Here is a 26242-nt window from a genome sequence, read left to right as displayed (position 1 = left end):
TATTATTTTATTTTATCATTAAGAAACTACCACTTTACCTTTTTTTCAACACCTCCCTCTTCTCTATGCGGTTAAACAGTTCTTGCTCTCGCTCCTTTTCAGTCATCTGTTCCAGACGGGCCCTGTCTTCCTCATCGCCCATGAGGTCTTCACCATAGCCATCATGGAATTCCTCATCTTCTGAGGAAGAGTCTGAATCTGAACTAGAGGAAGAGCTGTTGCTGTCAGAATCTGACACTTCGCCTGCAACAAAGGCCCAAACACAAGATTAGGTGATGCTGCAGAAGACAGAGCCACAGGTGGCCCCTGTGTTGATACGCATTTACCCCTTGGCTCTCCTAGGTGAGGTGGAACACGGTCATCTCACCTCCTTTGGGAAAGTCCTTGGTCTGCCTTTGGCAAATGCAAACACAGGTTACAGAAACTTACGCTGCAATGAAAACACCAGCATGATCTTTTTAATTTGACTTTTGTATTTTGAAAAAATTACAGACTTACAGAAAAAGCTGCAAGAATAGCTTGATTCCTGTACATTCACCCATTGTTAACGTCACCAATTTACTTTCTATCTACATACATAAAACAATTTACACATTTTTGTCATTTATTTTGCTGAACTGAGAGTAAGCTGCAAAGATTGTGACCTTTCATCCCTAAATACTTCTTATAAGAAGGACAGTCTTGGGACTTCCCTGGTGATGCAGTGGTTAAGAACCCGCCTGCCAATGCAGGGGACACAGGTTCGAGCCCTGGTCCGGGAAGATTCCACGTGCTGCGGAGCAACTAAGCCCATGCTCCTCAATTACTGAGGCTGCACTTTAGAGACCGCAAGCCACAACTACTGAGCCCTCGTGCCACAGGCCATGCTCTGTAACAAGAGAAGCCACTGCAATGAGAAGCTTGTGCACCACAACGAAGAGTAGCCCTTGATCGCCGCAACTAGAGAAAGCCCCCGGCGCAGCAAAGACCCAACGCAGCCAAAAATAAATTTTAAAAAAAAGGAAAAGAAAAAGAAGGGACAGTTTCTTATATAACCAAGTATCCAACGATCAAACTCAGGAAATCTGACATTTCAGAAATGGCATTATCTGACATAAGTCTATTCAATTTTCATAGTAAGTATAGGGAGATGCTCTGAGACTATGTAAACATCTTGTTCCTCAACAAACTTTTTACCCAGTGGTTTCAGCACTCGTCGATAACTCCTCAGTAAATCATTTATTACTATGATGGTTGAAAATGGTGGTTTCCTAACTATAATTTCTTCTACATTTAACAGTTGGCATTTAAAAAAAATCAATGTTTTATTAAGTCATTAAACTGATTAGTGAATTCTCAATAAAATTGGATTTTGGTAGGACAAAGGGTGATGGAAAAAAGCATTACATATTACAACTGAGTATTTATTAAGTTAAACTAGCAATTTTGTGGTTGACTCAATTTGAGCTAACATTCACAAGCACACGCATAAAGACCAGATTAGGCCAATTCTGTGCAAGCCAGTTTGTACATAAACACTGTTACTCAAAAGAAATGTAAAGTTTACCATTTTAGTCCTGGAACAACTTCACTTTCAAAGTAGTGTTAGCAAAAACTCTGATTTTAAAACAACATTTTTTACTAAGTTTTGTATCTGGTTCAAGAATTTTCCTCCTCAGTCACCCTATGAATAACCAAGAAAAAGGAAAGAGATGGCACTCAGGTTAAGGTGAATGGAGACTCTAACATAGGGACTCCTCATGGGTTTCCTGGATGGGTTTCAAGGGCCTTGAAATTGCATGTATTTTTCTTGCTTCATTCAGATTCTAAATAGATCCATGACCACTGAAAAGATTAGAGACCCCTGCAATAAAGGCAGCAGCTATGCTGTAATGCAGGCACCTTTTCCGTCCATTTCTGACTCTGCAGCTTCTACCAAATAAGAGTTCACTCCCAGGTCTGGACCACTTGACTCACCTTCCTCAGGGGCTGAGCTTTCAGCTGAACTATCTTTGTCTGAACTGCCTGAAGAAGCAGTTTTATTGGCCTGTTTCTTCATGGTTCCTTTCTTCTCTATTTTTCTGGCTTTTCCTTTCTTCTTATTTTTATTGCTTCCAAAAGTCCACTACAAGGGGAAAAAAAAGGAAAATTGAAACAGTGATTTTATTGAGAAAAGCTGTAAGATTCATGACTTAAGAGTCTCTGATGTTCATCAAAATGATTGTGAGTCTCTGTTGCTTTGGATCTAAAACAAATACACATTATAGGAAGAAAAATATTGATTGTTGAAATCTTGGTTAAAACGTCATAACCTCTGGTTTGTAATTTCTTAATGCCAGTAGATAATTGATATAATAAACATAAAATTTAATTAGTATACCTTTTCATCAATAGAAAAGCAAATGTATCACCTTAATGGCAAGTCAACTGAGTTAACTAAAACTCAGTTGGTACAGAAAACAGCTTCTAATGTTTCCTGTGGCAGAGAGGTCAGTAATTGCTAGAGGTTTGTATGTCTGGGTTTCAGTACACAGTGCATGGTTTAGTTCTGGAGTGGGTCCCAGGAAGGTAGGCAATAAAGTTTGTTTGCAAGAGAAAACTTCAGAAAACATAAGGAGAAAAGGTTGGCATGGATGGTAGCACTGGTACCAACTCCAAGGAGGCAGAAAGTATAATAGATCACTAAAAAAATATATATCTTTTTTTAAAAGTCTGCATATATTACATTACAACATAATATTTAAATTGGATCAGAAATAGGAGATCCCATACATCTAAATACAAGTAACAGGCGATTTGTGTCAGCAAAATAACAGGAAGGCAATACACAGTTACTCACTCCAAGGCTAAAAAAATCTTCTTCAAGCACTTTAATTATAAGGCTGAAAGACCATAAAATCATTTTTAAAATTCACAGAGGGACTTCCCTGGTGGCGCAGTGGTTAACAATCTGCCTGCCAATGCAGAGGACAAAGGTTCGAGCCCCGTTCCAGGAAGATCCCACATGCTGTGGAGCAACTAGGCCAGTGCGCCACAACTACTGAGCAAGCACTCTACAGCCTGCAAGCTACAACTACTGAGCCAAAGTGCCACAACTACTTAGCCCACATGCTGCAACTACTGAAGCCCTAGTGCCTAAAGCCTGTGCTCAGCAACAAGAGAAGCCAGTGCACTGCAAAGAAGAGTAGCCCCCACTTGCCGCAACTAGAGAAAGCCTGCATGCAGGAACAAAGACCCAATGCAGCAAAAAACAAAAACAAACATTCACAGAGACTATTTACTTACATTAAACCATACCTCCTTTGATATTTTAACTTGTTGATTTAGGAGAATGATTTTAGGTGAAAAATACTTTACTTGGAAACTTTATATTGTGTACTCCAAAAATAATATTCATAGCCAACAAGGACCTACTCTATAGCACAGGGAACTATACTCAATATCTTATAATAACCTATAATGGAAAAGAATCTAAAAAAGAATATATATATAGCTGAATCACTTTGCTATACTCCTGAAACGAACACAACTTTGTAAATCAGCTATATTTCAATAAAAATTTTTAAAAAATGGAAATTATAAAACAAACTCAGACAATACCAAATAAACAAACCAACCAACCAAGGAGAGGGAGGATAAAAAATAAAAATAATATTCATCTTTCCAGCATCACAGATTGAATTATAAATCTGATATTAATATAAAATGTCTACATCTAATATTTAACAAAAGCACTAAGTCTTTGCTCCTTCTATAATGTGATCATAAATTCACCTCCTACCTCACAACAGCCAAGATCAGAAGTACATTTATTTTGGAGTTTTTTTGGGGGTGTGTGTGGAGGGATAGTTCTGATGAGGTTTCCATCTTAGAAATCTTCCAGATGAGCTATTTTTAAGAACTACAGTCTGTTAATTTACCTTGATAAAATATGGTGAAAGGGTGCTATTTTAATTTTCTGATTTTTATTTTAATTTACTGTTATTTTAACTGCCACTTTATTTTTGTAGTCAGGAGCTAGGAAGAAGGGACAAGTGAAAATAAAACAGCTACATGTTCTAGAATGATATATTAAGTGAATAAATGACATATTAAGTAATATATCACTTATGCATCAAGTGATATTAACAGCGACTTCTCTCTGTACGTGAATTTACTTCCCAAACTTTTAACATTTCAACACTTAGATCACTATTTAGAAAGATAACCTAATGTTTCTCTTCTAAAGGCTATTTTCCAACTATTTCAAATCTTAGGGACTTCCCTGGTGGCACAGTGGTTAAGAATCCGCCTGCCACTGCAGGAGACACGGGTTCGATCCCTGGGCCGGGAAGATAACACATGCCGCGGAGCAACTAAGCCCATATGCCACAGCTACTGAGCCTGAGTGCCACAACTACTGAAGCCCATGCACCTAGAGCCCGTGCTCCGCAACAAGAGAAGCCACTACAATAAGAAGCCCATGCACCGCAATGAAGAGTAGCCCCCAATTGCTACAACTAGAGAAGAACCGTGCACAGCAACGAAGACCCAACACAGCCAATAAATAAATAAACTAAAAAAAGAATTATTTTCAAAAAACTTAATAATTCAAGGAAGATACTTTTTAGGTCAGTTTTAAAGAATCCAAAAGAGGCCGAAGTATTCAGTTTCATAGTTAACTGAGCTAAAATATATCAATTTCCTATGCTGACAATACAACTATTACTAAAGTCAAGAATGTATAAGACACCTTTTGCATTGGCTTTGTTTACAAGAAAGAGCACAACTATGCACATAATAGTCAATATTTATTTGTTGGTTATGAAAATGGGCATGACCCATCTGTTCTAAATAGGGTGTCTTTTTGTACTTCTTTGTACAGAAATCCCTTCTCTGTACAGAAATCCCTTCTTTGTACAGAAATCCCTTCTTTGTACAAATAAGTCCCTTTGTACTTCTACCCAATGGGAATATGAAAAGGCTGAGAGCATAGAGGCTGAGCTACCAGAGCCACATGTGTGTTAGAGTGGCTAGGTCTATTTTTGCCTACAGATTTTGGATTTCTCATCTGCAAGAGTCAAATTCTGAACTTCTGGGGTGGGGGGGAAAGGGTGAGTGTGTATGAAGGTAAAAAAAGGCTTAAATGTGAAGTCACACAGGTGAATCCAATTCAGGAGGTGCTAGAAAGCTATCTGGTTTCCTTATCCTTCCACTGTCTATCTGCTTCAATCTGCCATTGCCTAAGCCTAGCAATTGTCATCTACAGCCTATGATGCCTATCCCCTGGGGGAGAGGGAGGAAAGATAAGAGCTAAACTGGAAGAAATAAAATGTTTCATTTTAACAAGGGCTTTCCTGGCTGAACCTGAGTGTGGGAAGGGAACCCTGTTCTTTTTCCTTCCAACAATTTTTAAAAGAAATAAGATGACAAAGCTGCCTCACCTCCATTGAGGCTTACTCAATAGTCTGTCATGCCAATGGCAAACAACCAAACTCACTATATATGACAGGGTTTCAGGGAAATATTAATAATGCAGGCAACTTCACTTTAAAAAAACAAAACTTCTTATGAATACATCTTTAAGGACAATGTATGTTCATTATATGAAGCTTTGAAAAAAAAAAGTATTTTTAAAGCTTAAAAAAGAAAACCTGGGACTTCCCTGGTGGTGCAGTGGTTAGGAATCTGCCTGCCAATGCAGGGGACATGGGTTTGAGCCCTGGTCCGGGAAGATCCCACATGCCACTGAGCAACTAAGCTCATGCACCTCAACTACTGAGTCTGAGCTCTAGAGCCTGTGAGCCACAACTACTGAGCCCACATGCCACAACTATTAAAGCCCACGCACCTAAAGCTCGTGCTCCGCAACAAGAGAAGCAACTGCTCTGAGAAGCCTGCACACTGCAACAAAGAATAGCCCCCACTGCTGCAACTAGAGAAAGCCCGTGCACAGCAACAAAGACCCAACACAGCCAATAAATAAATAAATAAATAAATAAATAAATAAATAAATAAATAAATAAATTTATTAAAAAAACAAAACAAACTTGCATTTCTACCACCTAAAGATAATCACTTACAATATGGGGACTGGTCTCATTATTCCTATTTAATATAGAGAAAGAGACTCAAATAATTTCCCAAAAGATTTTTTCCCTGCAGAATAGATCATACTTGTAATATTTTACATTTACTCCTATAAACCAGAGGCTCCTGTTTTTTTGGTCTAAGCACATATTTTAAATATTTTCCCAGTAACTCTTCTCTCAAGATCACAGAATCTAATAAACCATAAAGGAGATGGTCAAGGTAGGCAAAATCAACATAGAAATATCTTAACCCAGCCATTAGCCCAGAGATTGCTCACCTATTCCTGCAAAAGGCTTATTCTGTTGACTCTAAGACAGAAGGAAAACTAATTCTTTCATTGCTAGAGTGTGGTAGTAAATGGCGTCTAAAGAGTACAGGACAGGATTAAAAAGGTGCTCTCAGGCTTTCTCTACCCAGCAGAGAGTAGAGGAAATGACCTGGCTTTTCTTAATTTGTTTTGGGAACCATGGCTCCACTGAAAGGCAAGCTCTGTTGTGACCTTAAAAGTGCTCTGAAATGCACCACACAGAAGGCAAGAATGAGAAAATGAGTGCCTGCTGATCGGCATCTGAGTACAGAGGCCAGAACATCCCCCAAGAAGAGCTGCTCAAAAACAATCTAGGAAAGGGAAAGGATCCACTGTCAGGACTCTAATACACACTGACATTATGCTTTTCCCAAGCATTCTACATGCATGCAGGCCCACGCAAAACACGTATATATGCAGTGATGAAAACCTAAAACAGTGACTAGAAGGAAGATGTTTTCTTAACTAATAAATTAAAAGAGATTAGCACTTTGACTCTCACTGCTGTAACAGATACTCTAATGGACGGCAATGGTACAAGGAGGGTTAGAAGTACTACATGACCCTGTGCCAGACTGAGTGTGTAGATGGTGTTATAAGCCGGTCCCTACTCTGGGAAGCAGCTGATCTTGCCGGCACTCAGCTGAAAGACAAGCAGGAACGTGGGGTTGGGAGGGGTTGCTTTGGACTTGGGTGGCATTAACATGCTGAGTATTTTGAGTATCCTGGAGGCAGAAAAGCAAAGGAACTTCAACATTTCACAGAGGTTAACTCTAATGGGCAAGGAAGATCATTTTCTATATCTCAGGACCCAGAGCAGAAACCACTGCAGCCCAGTTACTCCTGAATTTACGGTGAAATGAAATACTTTGGGATAAGTAGGGTTCAAGAAGAATAGCTGGGCTAGTGATAAACTATGGGACTAGAGGTTAAAAGAACTGAAATAAAGGCCCAAGCCCTCAACCTGAGGCTGTTTCCTTATCTGTAAAGTAGGAATAATAATACTGCCTTGACCACCTATCAGGGTAGTGTGAGACTCAAAGGAGACAGAATAAAAAAAGTTTAGAGTACATCAGAAACAATGAAGTTCTACATAAATGGAGGGTACTATTTTATGATGGGCAAAGTAAACCAGAACTTCTGGGAGCCTGTCTTCCTATCTGAAATAAGGGAATCTAAATAATCTCCATGACCCCTTGGAGTTTTAAAGTTGTAGGACTCTATATGAACTGAGTGTTATACTAAATCGAAGCATTTGTCAAAAGGGTTCAGTAGTCATTATTCTAGATCTTAACGGTGGTCAACAAAGAGGTGTGTGAAGAGGACATGGTTCCTAATTTAGGTATTTTTTCCCCCTAAAGATAGAAAAGGGTCAGCAAAGTTGAAGAGTAAATGCAAATGTCAGCCTGAAGAACACTGAGAAATAGCTAAGTTTTCTTTTCCCTTAAAAGAAATTACTTTGTAATTGAACAAAGTACAAAAGACACTACTGTATCTTATAATCAAGCAATCACTTATATTTAACTGGAAAACACAGAGAATCCCTACACTCAATCACAAAAATTTACTGTCTGGTTATGGAGATAAAAACAAAAGTGAAACAGAAATGATACCAAAAAAATGTAAAATATAATCAGGGGACTTCCTAGGTGGCTCAGTGGTTAAGAATCCGCCTGCCAATGCAGGGGACACGGGTTCCATCCCTGCTCCAGGGAGATCTCACGTGCCATGGAGCAACTAAGCCCATGTGCCACAACTACTGAGCCTGCACTCTACAACCCGTGAGCCACAACTATTGAGATCATGTGCTGCAACTACTGAAGCCCACATGCCTAGAGCCTGTGCTCTGCAACAAGAGAAGCCATGGCAATGAGGAGCCTGTGCACCAGAACAAAGAGTAGCCCCTGCTCACTACAACTAGAGAAAAGCCCACACGCAGCAACGAACACCCACTGCAGCCAAAATAAATAAATAAATAAAATAAATCAGTACTCCACTGCACTGTTTGGTAGGAAGTGTCAGAATTTGTTGTAAACAGTTTAAGCAAGTGGTCCGTTTATTTTTCTTGTGATGAGATTTTATGGTATCTAGATAAATGAAGTGCTACTGTATGGTAATCTACATAGCCAGGAACCAAGACTTACATTAAAAAAAAAAAAGGCTTATGAGCAATTCAAATAGCTACCGGTAAATTGAAGTACTAAAGCAGAGTATTCCAACCTAAACTCTATGGGGCCCCCTGGTTTCCTGACCCCAGAGCAGATCAGACACAGGAAGTTGGAAGTAGAGCAGATTACCAGGAGATGAGAACAATGGCCACTGCTTACCTATGGTACTGGGGGAGAAAAGAAAGATAAAAACCGGCACCACACAGCTTGGTATTTTGGAAGTCATTATTTCACAGTATAAGAACTGCCACTCATAATCATGACTAAATCAGTTTTAAAAACTACATATAAGAATATCTATCAAAATTTTTTTCAAATATGGTGGTTTCATATTTTAAACTTTCAAGAGTTTAGTTTTAGTATTGGGATAATTCGCCTATGTGGAATATCTTTTTCCAGAGGTAATGTGTATATGAAAACCTTACTAAATGAATATACACACAGGAAAATATTAGCTTAGCAGTGAAGGCCTTTATTGGAAACATGTGCTGATCATGTATTATCTGCATGGTAAAAGCAATAACAAAATGCTCTTGGGTATCCAGGCTGACTTCCTGGAAAAGTTATTACTAAATGAATTTTAAGTAAAAGTTGTATCTTTTTCAAAATGTTCTGTTAACAAAAATATTGGAGCCAGTAAGTGACAACAGAGTGGGAATAGGAGTGCAACTAGATCAAAGTGGCAGCACCCAAAAGATTAGATAGGATAAGCGAGAAAGAGAAGAAGCTTCAGAAAGAAAGAAAGTAGAAAAAAAATGGAATGGGGGAAAAGCAAGAAGAGAACAGAGCCTTTGAAGAGGTAGCAAGCTGGAGCATAAAATATGTCCAAGAAGGCTGACAAAAGTTCTGGGGAAGAAAAAACAGGTGTGGGGCTTCCCTGGTTGGCTCAGTGGTTAAGAATCCACCTGCCAACACAGGGGACACGGGTTCAATCCCGAGGCCAGAAAGATCTCACATGCTGTAGAGCAACGAAGCCCATGCGCCACAACTACTGAGCCTGTACTCTAGAGCCCATGAGCCACAACTATTGAGCCCACGTGCCACAACTACTGAAGCCCACATGCCTAGAGCCTGTGCTCTGCAGCAAGAGAAGCCAGCGCAATGAGAAGCCCGCGCACCACAAGGAAGAGTAGCCCCCACTCACTTCAACTAGAGAAAGCTGCCAAGCAGCAAGAAAGACTCAACACAGACAACAAATAAATAAATAAATAAATAAATTTATGAAAAGAAACGAAAAGAAAAAACAGGTGTGACAAGTGCTGATCTACAGCGCTGGGCCAAATGCTTTTATTTCTCAAAAATGTTGAAAACAGGACTGTACACGAAGCTTTTTTAAAATAATCATTCCTGCGCAGGCAGAGTGTATTAGAACATAATTCAGCTGTTTCCTTACTTTGTCTAATGTAGTTATATGAAATTTTGAACAACAACAAAAAGGTTTTCTTGATATCTATTGATAATATGATTTTTACTGGTAACAAGTGAAAATCTAGGCTTTCTTCTTATTTCTTATCTAGCTGCAGCTATCTGTTTCCACGAGATTGACCATGTTTCTAAAAAGGACTCTGAACTACCCGATTTAGGACTCTGTTCCTCCTAACAAACAGACTTTTTTGTTTTGGTCATTTGTTTTTAAACTTCATCTCACGAATGAGCTCTGCTAGTTCTCCTTCTAACCTTGTTATTTTTCTTCCCTGCCACTCCTGTCGGTACCCTTGATGGCACCTCTCTTATCAAATGCTCTCAGGGACAGGAAATGATAGCACCCAAATGCTACACCCCAGCATTATAACCTACCACTGAGGTGTGCTTTCCGATCTCCCAGGCTTAGTCAATGGAACCCTTACAGAAAGAGTTCTACTTCTTATTTTCTCATGTGCCCAAGATATGATTGAGAATAATTCGCTTACCAAAAATAATACACAAGCATATTCTCTTTCATTAAACGTAGGTTTTCTCCCCCCTGCAGATACTATACATGAAATATCTGCTATTCTTTTCCTGATTGAACCTCTTTTTTTTTTTTGGCCTTGCCACACGGCTTATGGGAATCTTAGTTCCCCAACCAGGGATGGAACCCAGACCCTCAACAATGATCGTGCAGAGTCTTAACCACTGGACCGCTAGGGAATTCCCCCCTAATTGAACCTTGGACTTAATAACCAATGCACCCACTTTTTCTGGATAGGAAACTTTCATAACTTCTCTGTGCCCCCTCCCGCCCTCATCAATTAGCTAGATATCTTCTTCTTGTTTTTTTTTTGGCCTTTTTTTAAAAATTTTTAATTTTTTACAATAAATTGCATATATTTAGAGTGTACAATTTACTATCGCAATCTCCCAATTTATTCTCCCCCCCCCCCCCGCCCCGGCTTTCCCCACTTGGTGTCCATATGTTTGTTCTCTACATCTGGGTCTCTATTTCTGCCTTGCAAACTGGTTGATTTGTACCATTTTTCTATAGTCCACATATATGTGTTAATATACGATATTTGTTTTTCTCTTTCTGACTCACTTCACTCTGTATGACAGTCTCTAGGTCCATCCATGTCTCTACAGACGTCCCAGGTTCATTGCTTTTTACAGCTGAGTAATATTCCATTGTATATATGTACCACATAGCTGGATATCTTCTTGCTCTAAAGTCAGTGCATGTCTCTCCTTGAGACAAACTACCCATTAACCTCCTAACTCAGTCGTTCCTGACTAGTTTTCTGTCCTAGCAAATCTCAGGGGACCAGCATCCTCCCTTCCACCTGTATTCATCACCACCAATGACAATAAACAATAAAAGAGCCACATGGGAGGGGAAAGGGTTGGGAGGTGCATTTGAAAAAACTCCAGAGTAGCTTCCGGTACAAGTAGACTCCATCTGACTGAGAACTGCCATTTTAACAACCAAACTTCTAAAAGCCTAGTTCATAGCTAAAAAGGGTATTAAATCCGTAGCAGAAACTAGAAAACATAGCAAATTATTTCAGTATATGGGTTTCACCTACAAAGATATATGAGTATTCATTATGAGAGAGAAAAAAAAACAAGGGTCTCTGTTTCAAACATAATATTCTAAGGATCTCTCAGAAGTCCCCTACTCACTCTAAAATATCTCTGTGGCAGCCGTAAATCTCGAGTTTCCAATAATACCACTGAGTTCTCTAGTGGTTGGTAGGATTTTTTTTTTAAGCTCTTTATTGGAATATAATTGCTTTATACTGTTGTGCCAGTTTCTGCTGTACACCAAAGTGAATCAGCTGTATTTATACATATATCCCCATATCCCCTCCCTCCTGAGACTCCCTCCCACCCTCCCTGTCCTGGCCCTCTAAGGCATCACCCATCATCGAGTTGGTCTCCCTTTCTTATACAGCAACTTCCCACTAGCTCTCTATTTTACAGTTGGTAGTGTAAATATGTCTATGCTACTCTCTCACTTCGTCCCAGCTTTCCCTTTGCCCCCTGCCCCCCCAACCCCGGTAGGATTTTTTAAAAAAAGATTCTCTTGTCCAAAATAATGAAATAGTCACCCTAACTTTGAGGTGTTCTGTGCTTAAGCAAGTAGCCTGGGCCAGAAAGTGATAATGCAGACCAAAACCACACACCTTTCAGGATGGCCATGACACAGAGACTCCTATTCCCAGTGGGGGGCGAGGAGCAGACCAGAGTAGAGCTACAAGAAGCCAGTGGGCCTGGGGACTGGGACCTGGAGGCAGCAGCAAGAGCTAAGAACTTTGTGGGGGGGAAGTTACTCAGACTCTCATTCCCCACAAGGCAGGGTGCAGCTTGCCTCTCAGCTTTTTCTCCAATAAGTACATAAGTAGCTGGTAGCTTTCTAAGGTGAAGACTCTTCGACCTGGTTACGTAGCTCTGAGTGACAAAGGGAATCCTAAACTGTAAACATTTTTATGGACGCTGGATCTACCCTAGCACAAGTTTTGGGCTCCTCTAATGCTCTTTAGAGTTGATATATACTCTGACCTTCTGGCAGAAGCAGCTCAAAAGGATGAAGGGAATCCCTACAGTAACTGTGTACTTAGCAGTGACCTAATGATAGGAATATGGAGAACAAAATGCTTCAAAGGACAGTTACTGACTGTATCTTAAGGAAGTACAAAGACCATAAACATGTTACAGGGTATTCCAAACACAACACAGATTCAAACCTAATACAGTATTGTAAGGGGGTTACCCCACAGCATGTGACTTCTGGAACATGGATGATGAAAGCAGTTGATGTAGGAATAGTGGGAAACGGAATTATTTCAAGATTTTCCTGTATTATCTTTGCATTTTTTAAAAAATAGAAAAACAAAACAAAGCAAATTATTTCATAAAACCCACCGGTTTTCTAAGCAGATTGGGTTACTTTATCAATTTTAGAGGAATTACAGTTCCTCCATGAAAAATAAATGAAACAAAAGAATGAAATTCGCACATTCACTACCTCTTGCTGTCAAAGCAATTTTAGGTCTGTTAAATTATTTAAGATTAAGAGAATATCACTACAGTCAATCAGAACGCAATCATTCCTAATTTGCATACGCAGGGCACTGGTAAATACTGTTCTAGCTATTAACTACATTTCATTATAATAAAAAACATTTTTTACTTTAGAGGAATTTTAAAACAAAATACTGTTAGTACACTGTTAAAAATATTTTCCTAGACTGCAGGGTAAGAGATTAAACAGAAAGGTGATATCCGGCCTCCCTCCAGGAAATTACTAAGGGGAAAAAAAGTATTTTAAATCAAATGAGGAACATGTAGCAGTGCTTCAAAGACCTTTCCTCTAATCTCTCTCTTCTATTAAAGTTCTGGATCTCTTATTAGGGCCTTGTTTGGTTGTGGGCAGCAGTTTGGGAAAGTCACCTTGCCTTAAAGAATGAACAGCTGGACCTTTCTTCTTAAAAGCTAATGCCACCACTCTTAAGGATATAGATTCCATTTACCCAAAGAAAGCTTCTTGTCTTGCTAAAGTATTTTCCACTAAAATATAGCATTCCTGATAGACTTTCGTTTCTAACATAAAAGTGGGGTTGAAAAGGTGACAAAAAAATAAAAGAGATGGTGACTAACAAGCTGTGCCCCTTCTGCAAGAGGGCCGAAAATAAAAGACTGAAAAAATGGCCACGAATGCACTGCAGAGGTACCTGCTGCGTAAACAGCAGTACAAGGAACATCACAATGCCAGAGCTTTCCATACACAATTTTCTTTCCCCAAGAAGTTCTCGTAGATCTTATGCCGGAAGGTCTACGTTTAAGGAAAAGAGGCTGTCAGGAGTCGCCAACTGAGGACCCTCAAATACCCGTCAGCCCCAGAGGCCGAGCCCGCTGCACCCACCTCATCATCGCTGTTAGATGTCTCGGAGTCTGAGGAGGCTGCAGGCTGACTCACAGGCGGCTCCTTCTCTTCCGAGTCACTTCGCTTCCGCTTTGCCAGCGACAAGAGCTCCTGAGAGAACAAAAGTAGCCACGTGAGTTTTGTTTACAGAGAAAATATATCCAGAAATAATAAAATGCCTGCCTTCTCTAGATCCCTTCTACCTTTTTTGTGGTTTCCATCGAAGGACATCATCCTGGGGACTTTGATCACGTGAACAGACCAACTGCAAGCACCCCTAAGTGCTAGAGAAATGTTTTCAGAATCTGTTCTGGGAATTCCTTAATGGTCCAGGGGTTAAGACTCCAATCTCTGACTGCCAAGGACCCGGGTCTGATCCCTGGTCAGGGAACTAGGATCCTACAAGACGCGTGGCACGGCCAAAAAAAATCGGTTCCCTCACTCTTAATGGGACATGTATGTCTGAAATGGAAAAATGACTAGAAAACTAAACTGAAGGCTACCCCCAAATTTCCTCTATAAGTTACAGAAGTACTGATTCTCAGCAACTGATATGATAAGAACCATGTCTATAAAGATAATTTGCTCCCCGTTCTTACTGGTATAGCTAATACTCTGAGCACCCTCTTAGTATATATAATCCATGGTAAAACTGGCATCTGTGGGGCTGTTCTGAATAAGGTGACAAACTACAAGTTTCTGAGGTCATTTGTTTATTTTGAATGCCTAAACCAGGGGAAAAAAAAGTATATTTATGATGCTTAATCCAGGGTCAAGCAGTAAGTATGCTGGCTGCTATATCAGAATCCTAATTTGACAACCCAAATATTCCCATTCACCACCTCTGCCTTGTCCTGGTGATTTACGGGAGCTTAAAGGGGAAGAGATACGCCTTTTAGGAAGTCATGGTTACAACCAGGATTTGCTCTCTCACATGGCTCCCCTCTACTGTAACTTTTCGCGAACTCAAAAACACAAGAAAAGGATACTTACTCTGGTTCTTGCTCTCTGCTAATATCAATACCAGCCCCAAATTATATTGTACTTACTAGATGCCAGGTACTTTTCTAAGTATCTAACATTTAATCTTCACAATAGCCTTAAGGTAAGTATCCTTATCTTGCCCATTTAAAGATAAAAAAACTGAGGAGCAGGAGAGGTTAAGTAACTTACCCAAGGTAATACAGCTAGTACATGATAGAGCCAGGATTCAAACCAGGGCAGATAAAATCCTAGCTCCTATTTCAATCATGGTTTACATTTTCCCCTTGTGCCAAAAAAAGAAAAATACAACTAACAAATACTAGCAGTATGATTCCTTGATGATGCTGGTGCTATACAATTATAGATTAAGTGCCAAGACAAATTTTTTAAAAACAGACTGCTATATAATATCTGTTTTCTTCTTGCAGTCTCTTTCTATTTTAGGAGTATACCCTCCTTGGCCAGAATGAGAAAATGACCTTCTCAGATTAACAGCTGACACAATCTCTCCCTCATAAGCAGTCATGAAATGTTACTCTTCTCATTTCATTACAGCTAGCATACTAACTTCCTGAAAAGGCTTCAGATCGTAAGAACACTCTAGTTTTTCATACCAAAATGCTAACTCCTAATGACCAAATGCAAATTACAGCAATGTCTGTGTATTTACAGTCTTTTAAAAATTTGAGGGTGTAATTTACATACAGTACATTTTATCCTTTCTTATGCAAGTTCTATGAGTTTGACAAATACATATGAACCACTCACACAACCAAGATATAGGACAGCTTTATGCCCCCGCAAATTTTGCTGTAATCTGCACTGGTCAATAGGAGTTACCACTTTGGTATGAAAAAGTAGAGCATTTATGATCTTCAGCCTTTTCAGGAAGTTAGTGCTCTTCATCTCTCTCCCTCCATCCCCTGGCAATCACAGAGCGGTTTTCTGTCCCTATAAATCTGCCTATTGTAAAATATCATGTAAATGGAATCATATAGTATGCAGTCTTTTGAATTTGGTTTCTTTCTTTTTTAAAAATTAATTTATTTATTTTTGGCTGCATTGGGTCTTCACTGCTGCCTGCAGGCTTTCTCTAGTCACAGTGAGCAGGGGCTACTCTTCATTGCCATGTGTAGGCTTCTCATCATGGTGGCTTCTCTTGTAGTGGAGCACAGGCTCTAACCAATGCAGCCTTCAGTAGTTGTGGCTTGAAGGCTCTAAAGTGCAGGCTTGGTGATTGTGGCGCAGGGGCTTAGCTGCTCTGCGGCATGCGGTATTTTCCCGGCCCAAGGATCGAACCCATGTCCCCTGCATTGGCAGGCGGATTCTTAACGACTGAGCCACCAGGGATGTCCTGAATCTGGTTCCTTTACTTAGCATAATGCATTTGAAATTCATCCATGTTGCTGGGACAGCTATCAGCAGCTTGTTTCTTTTTATTGTTAAGCAGTATTCCATTGTGTGGCCATACCACACTTTATCCATCTGCCAGCTGAAAAACATCTGGGTTGTTTCCATCTTGGGGCAATTGTTTGTTCATGTACAGGTTTTTGTGTAAACATTAGTTGTTGTTTTTTCATTTATTATTTATTTATTTATTTATTTATTTATGGCTGCGATGGGTCTTTGTTGCTGTGCATGGGCTTTCTCTAGCTGTGGCGAGCGGAGGCTACTCTTCATTGTGGTGTATGGGCTTCTCATTGCGGTGGCTTCTCTTGTTGTGGAACACGGGCTCTAGGCACGTGGGCTTCAGTGTTGTGGTGCGTGGGCTCAGTAGCTGTGGCACATGAGCTTAGTTGCTCTGTGGCATGTGGAATCTTCCCAGACCAGGAACTGAGCCCGTGTCCCTTGCATTGGCAGGTGGATTCTTAACCACTGTGCCACCAGGGAAGTCCCTAAACATTAGTTTTTATTTCACTTGGATAAATACCTAGGAGTGGTACTGCTGGTTTATATGGTAATGTGTGTATGGCCTTTACTATTACCTTTTTTCCACATTACCTTCATGCAAATTTATGAAAATTACAAAGACTTCTGGTTAGTAGTGTATTTGCTGACCCTTTGAGGTTCACAAATACACTAGAATTCTGTTTTTATACCAACTCATTATAACAGGGATTTGGATATGCTGGCAATCAAATCCTTTCCTAAAACAAGCAGTAGATATATTACAAGCAGTAGATATCCATTAAAAGTTACTGTAACTAAAGTGTTAAGATGTTAGTATTGTCTTCCTGTTATGAGATTTCACTCATATTAAAAACCTAACAAATGGCTCTCCATCAGCAAACAACTATATCCGACAGGCAGTCCTTCTTCTGTGACACTGAATATCTTATTAACAACAGTATCAAGAGAGCAAACACCGTCTTCTTAAAAAGTGTGAAAGATACCCTTTCCACAAGCTGAGAATTGTGTAGGAAGTTACTGGGGAAACTCATAGCAAAGCTACTCTTCACGGTTAAGTGCTTTATATTCCGAGGGCTCATAAATACAGCTCAACACACTAACGTGCAACAGAAAGGTCTTGCCAACACTGCACACATGAAGAAATCAGCAGATTTGTTACCTGTAGGGGTTGATTTATCCAATACCAACACTCAAAAGAGCTAATCTATGAGTAATACTGATTCATGCACAGGGGGTAGGGCCATCTACAGCTCTCTCTGCCGGCCCGCCTCACTCTGCCACACTGGTTGAGATGACATTTCTATGTGTCCAGTGGTTCTCTGTCACCATCCTCCCTGTACTGCATCATATCTAGTGAAAACCTTCCTATTTACTTCGTCATTCCTCTAGGATGGAATGGCAGTGTGGGGTGCCAGCATAGTTTATCAAATTTAAGCTGAACTAAAGATTTGCTGACAGTAATCCAATGCCCAACACACTATAAGCATGACGATGTAGGATGCCACATCTGGCTCCTAGAGCAGTTTCATTAACATTGCTTGAAAACCACATTTAACACTAAACGACACAGCCAAAACTGAGACCCTAAAATAAAGCAAGTCTAATTGCACTAAGGAAAGATTTATTAAAATAGTATCATTCTGGTTAAAATTAGAATTCTAATCCATCAATACGAGAAGACTTGTAAACTTAGGATTTAATTCCCCCACCCCATCATTCAAAAGCAGTATACTTTTTGCGATGCCATGTTGCAATCAACGTATGATAAAGCAACTTATTTAAAGGAAATTACTTACTCGAAGGAAATTAAATCTCATCTCTTCAATCAAACCTCCATGATCACACAAAAGTGGGATACGTATTCTGCACCCCAGAAAAGGAGAATAAAAGCCCAAATGGATAAACCACAGAGGTTTTTTTTATAGCTAACTAGCATGCTGAGCTCTTTTTCACTTATTCACTCCACAAATACAACTAATGTAAGTGATTACTACAAGCTAGGGTGACCAAACATCTTGGTTTGCTCAGGACTGTCCTGGTTTTAGCACTGAAAGTCCTGAATTCTGGGAAAATCAATTCCTGGCAAGCCAGGACAGATAGTTCCCCTCCTACCAGCACCTACTATATACCAAGCTCCGGGTAGACAGTCATGAAGAAAAAATACATAGTCCTTGACCTCCCGGAATTTAAAATCGAGTGAGGGGGTTTATGTATAACTGATTCACTTTGCTGTACACCTGAAAATAACACAACACTGTAAATCAACTATACTCCAATAAAAATTTAAAAATAAATAAATAAAATCGAGTGAGGGAGACAGACAACAAACAGGTAAAGAAACAATTATATCTAGTGATAAGTCCTAAGAAGGAAGTGAATCAAGTAAATGGGGAACCTATCTGCAGTAGGGTGATTCAGGGAAGGCTTCTCTGAGGCAATGGTATTTAGGCTGAGACTAGAAACTAAGGGGGAGGAGACAGGGGTGCAGTCTTCTGAACAGAGGTCTTCAAATAGAATAGATAAGGCCCTGAAATTGGCAATAGCTTGGCTTAACCAAAGAACTAAAAGGGAACCAGTGTGACTAGAGCTTCACAGGCAAGGGTGTGGGGGTGGGGTGATGGAATGAGGTAGGTTAAAGGTTAAGAAGAAACCACATCATTCCCAGGTTTATAAAGCAGGATCGGGAGAACGAATTTTATTTGAAGTGAGTGGGGAGCCATCAAATGGTTTTAAGCAGGGAAGTAACCATCCCATGAGGGTTTTTAAAAGAGCATTTTGATTGACCAAGGAACAGACTAGAAAGCCAGGAGGAAGTGCAGAGAGGAGTCCACAGCAGGATCATCAGAATGGATGGTGACCCGGACAAGGTAAGTAGCCACAGGGACAGAGAGAAGTGGGAGGACTTGAGAGATGCTATGGAAAGAGTAGTAATTCCCAGAGGTTTAAATTTGAGACGTTCCTATTCTTTCTTTCATATGAAAACTGTTGATAGCAGAACATCATTTCAACAGTAGACATTGCTTACTTTTCAGGAGTAAGGAACAGAGCCATTGTGTGCATATACGTTTGTGGGACAGGGAGGCATTTCTGTTTTGCTGGAACTGTTTCAACAAGCATGTACTATTTTTATCATTAAAAAAAAACAAAAACAATGAACATAGACACAAAAACCCTTCTGAAGTAGTAATTCCAAAGTGGCAGAATAACATTCCTTTACATTTCACATGAATGGCACCAAATGTGGCAACTTTCCCTTCCAATTTCCAGCAAAGTGTTTACACTTTCTAACGAACGCACATTTCCATGCCTTATAGAAGAGGCATCAGTATTACAGCAGAGGGGCTAGAGCAAGAACTGCCAATCTGGCAGCGTCCCTTTATCTCTGAATAATCCTACTATGATCAGAAAAGTTAGAATCTAACTTTCTACCGTGGATATGCGGAGCAGCACTTGCTTATTCAACAAAGATTTATTGTCTACTCTGTGTCAGGCAGGCATTATTTTCAACTACCTACTTAATGTCTCCATTTTAATATCTTATAGACAACTTTAATCTCTACACAACCAACAATGAACACATGCTCTTCACCTTTAAACCGTATCTTCCTCCAGGATTCTCATGCTAGAACTTCCTCTTCCTCACCCCCAACATCCAATCAGTCATCAAGTCCTCTCAGTTTTATAGAGTGACTATTATGTGCAACTGAATCCACTTTCCATCATCTCTATAACTTCACCAGTCCAAGTCAGGCATTCATTCAACAAATACTGACAAGGTATATGCTGCAGGCCAGGCACTGTTCTAGATGCAGGGATATTACATTGAACAAACACCCTTGCCTGCTCAGAGCTTCCATTCTAGTGGAATTTATGCTCTCCACCATCTCTCACCTGGACTCCTCTTTTGCCACCTAACTGGGGTCCCTTCTCCAGATTACTCTTCATATAGCAGCCTGGGAAAACTTTTCAAAAGACAAATCGGAACACCTCTTCCAGCTTAAAATCCTTCAGTGGTTTCTCATTACCCTCAGAATAAAGTCTACAGTCCTTACTATCGCCGACCTGGACCTGCCAGTGGCTTAAAACTTCTTTTTAATCCCAGCCCACAGAAAGATAAATTATACCTTATGATCTAGTATACACATACATGTATATATGTGAAACACAAGTTTTATGAAACAATACTTATCTTTATAAGATCTGACGTATGATTTTTTTCTATTTGATTCAATTTTGTTTTTATTTTTAATACTGGTTGAGATCCACTAAATTGGCTTTTCCATCCTCAAAGAGTCCAAACAGACTACTTCTGCAGCTTCATTTGTACCACTCTCCCTCCAACTAGTGATGTCCCAGTCACTCTGTTTCTTTCAGTTTCATGAGTGTGCTAGGTCCTTCCTGCCTCAACGCTTTTGTACATTTTGGTCCCTCAACCATGAACACTCACACGTCCCTGTACTCTTCAGTCTCCTATCTCCTTGTCCCTAACCCATATTCCAGGTCTCAGTTTAAATGTCACTCCCATCAGGCTAGCATACGGTCTCCGGTCAAACTCTCACAGCATCCTTGCTCTTCCTTCATAGCCAGGAAGGCAAGTATAAGGAAATGACTCTCTGAGCAATGCCTGCCCCGTCCCTTCCTCCGCCCACCCCCAACCCAGGCTCCTTGAAGGTGGAAACTGTTTCCATTTTGTTCACCCAATAGCTCTATTGCCTAGCGCTGTCTAATATATTTATTGAAATATTAAAAACAAAAACAGAAACAACTTTGCCCTTGGGGAACTTACAGTCTAGGAAGGCAGCAAATAGGTACCCCAAGAGAACCGGTGTTAAACAAGAGATTTTGAATTTTTCCTAAAAGCCTCTCTGTTAAAACTCCCATGGGATTCAATCTTCCCTGCACTATTTCTAAAGGAAAGTCAAGTGAAATTGGCAGATGAGTTACATCAGGCTAGATGCAACATTATGACACAAATTTAAAACTTCACATGTTAACAGTATTCCTCACAAGTTCATCCTAGACTCCAAACTAAGCTCTGACTAATGTAAAAAGACTATATTAGTGAGAAGCACAACTTTTAAACTTCCCAACTTTTATGGGGAAGGTTATGGAAGGATACATTATAACAATGATATTTTTAACACATAATGTCTAAAATAATTCCTGGAAAATACTTAGGGGCCTATTTTTTTCAAAAAATTTTTAATTTATGGCTACTTGAAGCAGAATGAGCAGAGAAAAAGAGGACAGGACAACACAATCAGTATTTTAAATAAAGATGAAAATTATGAAATAAAGCACACCAATATACATGTATCTTTTTTTTTCCCTTGAAAAAGGCAGAGTAAAGTTTTTATAAATACTGAGTTGTATTGATCTGAATAGACAACTCTGATTCCTTTATTATCTTGGATGCTTTTCATGTTATAGGACCCACTACATAAATATTATTCCATAAAGAGTGCACACATTATCTCCATAGAGTTACATGGTGGGGTAAAAAAGCCTAGGTTTGGCTCAAATTCTGTTATTTTTTCCCAAGAGGCACCAAAAGCAAGTATCTCCATGATTTGCAATTCTAAACTGTTGAAGAAAGGGTGTGGCCATCATAAAAAAATAAGGTCACTGTCAGGGCACGTGTTAAAATAAATCCTTCAAATTCTCAAAGGTTTGAGTTTTTAAAACTTTTGAAAGTTAAAACAAATTTTAAGGATTCTAATTCAGTTACTACATATCTCTTCCCACCAAGAAGAAGAAAGGGAAAAAAGAAACAGGCCTAAAAAAAAAAAATCAACCCAACAATTCAAACAGCTTCAGAGATTTAGAAAAACCAGCAGCTTTGCCACCTTAAAGTTAAGGTTAAGTTCTCTGTTAAGTTCTTTCAGTTATATGTGTACACACTATGGCTGAGACAGGAAGCTATTTCTCTCCCAACTACTTAGAGTGTCTTACTAAAAAGATTAACTTGCATACAGACAGTGGTCTCAGTATTTAACACAAATAAATACCTGGGCTGTACCTGGTAAAAATGCAGAGGAGAGAGTCCCCTGAGGGTCTGATTCTATAGGTCTGGGATAGGAGCCCCTGCAAAGTACATCTTAAACAAGCAACCCAAGCAGTTTCTGACACACATGTTCCTCCTCTCACCACCAGGAAAAACCGGTGCAGAAGGCTGACATGCTTCACTTTCAGTAAGGATTAAGGTGGAGATATTTCTGACATAATGGCTTGGATTCCCACCTGGAAAACTCAGAGACAAAGGATCTCAACTAACGGTGCTCCACTCTCACACTTGACACTCAGAGATTTGTCATGGTTTGTCTTTTTCCACAAGGACCATACACCAGACAGCAAATACGATTTTATAGCCTCCAATGAAGACCCAGAACTAGATGGAGCATCCCAAGGCAACTTGGTGAGGAAAGGCCCAGAAAGCATTAATTGTGTTCTGAGGACTCCTAAAGACACCAAATCCAGGCTGACTTTGAACTTCTGCTAAAGATCTCTGGGAAAACTTCTAGAAAACATAGATCTTTTTGATTCCTCTGAGAGCCTGGCACAGTGCTGAACAAATAGAGAAGGCACTGGTGCCTGCTAGGATGTGCAGGAAAAGGGAATTTTGATCTGGTTCCCATCTGATAAAAGAATGCCACTGAGTGGTTGAAAAGGAGGAAGTTGAAATTGTTGTTAAAATGCATTAGGCATTACTTACAAATTTATGCTAATTTCTTTTTACAAATAGATAAAGTTGGGTTTAAAGTTGCAATCCCTCCAGTTCCCACTTTTGGAAAAGCTTTTTCTGGATCAGAAAAAAATCTACTATAAAAGGAAGCTCTCAACTCATTTCATTTGTCAGATTTCTGTGGAAAATCACCAAAGACAGAATAATCTATAGCTTAGTTCATTCATGACCAGAACAGATGTTTTAAGAGTGCTTTACCAAGGAAGCCCCCACCCCAATAATCTTTTTAACTGATGTATCAATTTCCTCTAAACTATTCAATATACTTTACAAACGTGAATTCTAGCAACATAGAAAATGGCTATGAAACATCACTTTCATTTTGCAATATGAAAAACAGATTAAGTTGGTATAGTGGAAGGAGTATAGGCCTTGTAGTAGCACAGATTTGGGGTGAAATTCCACTAACGACTTGTGTGAATCTAGGTAAGTTACATCTTCAACCTCTAGTTTCCTCATATCTAAAATGGGGGAAATGGCACCATAATTTGAAAACCTGACAATATAAATACAGCAGTTAATTGAGTGCTTTATTAAGTTCACCCCAGACCCTATGTAAATGGTAGCTGATGTTATCATCAGAAATATCTGTATTTCTAGATTAGAAAATAGTTTTTTTAAAAACAGTTCTAATCCTCCTAAGTGCCAGTCTAAAATTATCAGCCAAACCTTTACAGTCAAAAATATATTTTTTATAAATTTCAAGAGTCTTTCAGGTGAGAACATTTTCAATTTACCTTTCACTTCCTATCCCATAACAAGATTTCTAGCTCTTTGATACTTCTGCACAGGCCCCACAACTTCCCCACCTCCCACCTCCAAATCACCATTTTCAAAACAGCCCTCTTTTTTTCAACATCTTCAGTCCCACTTTCTTGAAGTCCTCCCTTTTCATGTCCTAATATATTTAAGTCCTGAGACCTCCAACCTAATACAAAAGACTCCCAAGAAGCCATTTATAGAAAAGCTTTAGTTTCCAAGTGCTTGTACCAACATTAATTCTTACAAATACTTAATCCTTTATAATGACCCAATCAGATACACAAGGCTGATGTTTTATCTAGACTTTACAGTCATGACCAAAGATACATAGCTAGAAAACAGCATAGCCCAGCCTAGAACTCAAAAAATTTCAGATTCTAAGTTCAGTACTCTCTCTACTCAACTTATAGAACTACTACCTCTTGCATATCCTTTCTTTATATCATTTGCTCACAAAAAGTGGGGGAAAACCCTCTTTGTATCTTCTGGTATCACTGGAGCACTGCTACAAAGGACAGATTTCTCCTTACAGTATTTTCTAGAGTATATAACAGTTCAAGCAACCCCAAGACAGTGAGACCAAAGTTAGTTTCAATGGTTCCGCACATCTTTCAAGTAGAAAGAATTCTGGGATGCTGCATGAAAAGGGCCAAGAGGCCCCGCCACAGTCTCTCCATGCCGCCCTAGATATTTCTCCACTTGTGACCTCTTTCCTCCTCCCAAGAACTGTCTTGGGTCTGACATCTCAACAGGGACCCTTCTCAACCACAAACGATCCTAGCTGCCAAACAGATTCGTGCCCACGCTAAGTATTACTCGCCAAGCACAGCACAGGTTCCCCTCCTCTCTGTTCACACCCTTGTCTGAAAAACTTCATCTTCCAGAGCCTGCACCTTCTCGGCCTCTCTCCGCCCCACCGCCCCACGATCACCCTTGCACCTCCTCCAAAACCTCCCAGTCTCCCGGGTTGGCGGGTGATACTTCCTATCTCTTCGTGCCCGGATCGCCTGGCTTGCAGCCTGCCGCCCCGATCTAGCCCCGGCAGACCAAGGACCCCTCCAGTCCTCCGATCCCAAGGCCCACCAGCCTGGCCCCTGCCCCGCCTCCCCGCCCAAGGCGCCAAGTCCTCCAGGCTCCGTCTCCAGGCCCCGGCCAGACTCCAAGGGCCGCGGGCACCGCGGGGAGGACAGAAAGGGGCGGCAGCGGCTTTCAGGACACGAGGCAGGCCGGGGGCTCCGGCCAGGAGGCCCGGGGCCCGACCGGTTCCCGACTCCCATGGCCGGGACTCAGCTCTCCAGCTCCGCTGGCCCGCGCCTCCGCGGCCTGCCCTCACCTGATCCAGGTTCTCGTCGCTGCCGCTGTCCTCCGTGTCTGAGTCGATCACGACACGGCCTTTCCGCTTCTTTACCATCGTGGCCCCCCGGCTCCCACGCCGGACGCCGCCCGGACTCCCCTCTTGCCCGCCTGCCAGTGGGACCGCCACTGCCGCCGCCGCCGCCGCCGCTCGACCCACACAAAGGCGACCGCGCATGCGCGCTCCGCTCCGCCCCTGGCCCCGCCCCCCGCTCGTCGCACGCTGTTCGCCGGCGCCCAGAGCCCCCGCCCCGCCCCGCCCCCGACGCAGCGTGGGAGGCGGGGGCACCGGGCGGGGTTCCGGGCAGTGAACCGCGGTCCAGTAACCAGCACGGGCCGCTGAAAACCTTGGGTGTGTCTCTGTTGAGGGGCCGAAGCTTCATGGGGTGCCTACCTATCGTGGACTGAAGCGGCAAGCATCTGGGTCCACTCAAAGGAGGCTGTCAACTGTCCTACACTGATGGAGTGTCGAGGGCACCGTCAGGGCCGTCCTCCTGGGAGACACAAATCGGCTGGACCACGCTGAGGGCACCTGTTGTGGGATGAAGTCTGCCTATCTGCCCACCTGGGCTGTGCAAGTGACAGCTGAGCTGAGACCTGGAAGATGCATCTGATTTACTCAAAAAAGAATAGAGGGAAGAGAGTTCCAAGCAGAGAACCGCTTGGTCAGAGACCTAGCGATAATAGAAAAAGCTGAGTTCAGGAAACTGAAAGTTCGTTATGGCCGAACAGAGGGTATGGTGTATGGGGATGAGGCTGCGGAAGGACGCAGCGGCCAAATCATTCAGACCCTAATAAACTATATTAGGAAGTTTGAAGTTTGGTATTGAAAGATTCTAAACTGAAGAACGACATTATCAGATTTGTGTTTTTAAAAAATTACTCTGGCTGCAGTGTGGCGAATGGATTAAAAAGGAGGGAGACTAAGGCAGGGAAACCACAGAGGCTGTTGATGGCATTTTGGCAAAAGATGATGATGCCCTGAACTAAGGAAGAAGCAGTGGAGTTGGAGAGAAGTGGATGGATCCTGATAATTTGGAAGGCAGAATTACCAGGACTTGAAGATTAGTTGGGAGAGGGAAAAGGTGATGTCCCAAATACAAATAATGCTCAGGTTCTGGCTTAGG

General features: G+C 40.9%; 1 protein-coding gene across 1 annotated transcript in view; it reads right to left on the bottom strand.

The window, feature by feature from the left end:
- Positions 1–25293, bottom strand: part of RTF1 (RTF1 homolog, Paf1/RNA polymerase II complex component) — a 47538-nt gene extending 22245 nt beyond the window's left edge. Inside the window, exons 1-4 of the mRNA XM_057723737.1 lie at positions 25096–25293; positions 13865–13975; positions 1957–2104; positions 39–243 (exon numbers count right to left, since the gene is read on the bottom strand). Of these exons, the coding sequence (XP_057579720.1) occupies positions 39–243; positions 1957–2104; positions 13865–13975; positions 25096–25293 (662 nt within the window). The remainder of the gene's footprint in view (positions 1–38; positions 244–1956; positions 2105–13864; positions 13976–25095) is intronic.
- Between the last annotated feature and the right edge of the window lie 949 nt (positions 25294–26242).

Source organism: Hippopotamus amphibius, chromosome 2, assembly GCF_030028045.1.
Source record: "Hippopotamus amphibius kiboko isolate mHipAmp2 chromosome 2, mHipAmp2.hap2, whole genome shotgun sequence".
Lineage (NCBI taxonomy): Eukaryota > Metazoa > Chordata > Mammalia > Artiodactyla > Hippopotamidae > Hippopotamus > Hippopotamus amphibius.
Note: the sequence above shows the minus strand (reverse complement) of the source record. Positions and strands in the feature narration are given on the sequence as shown.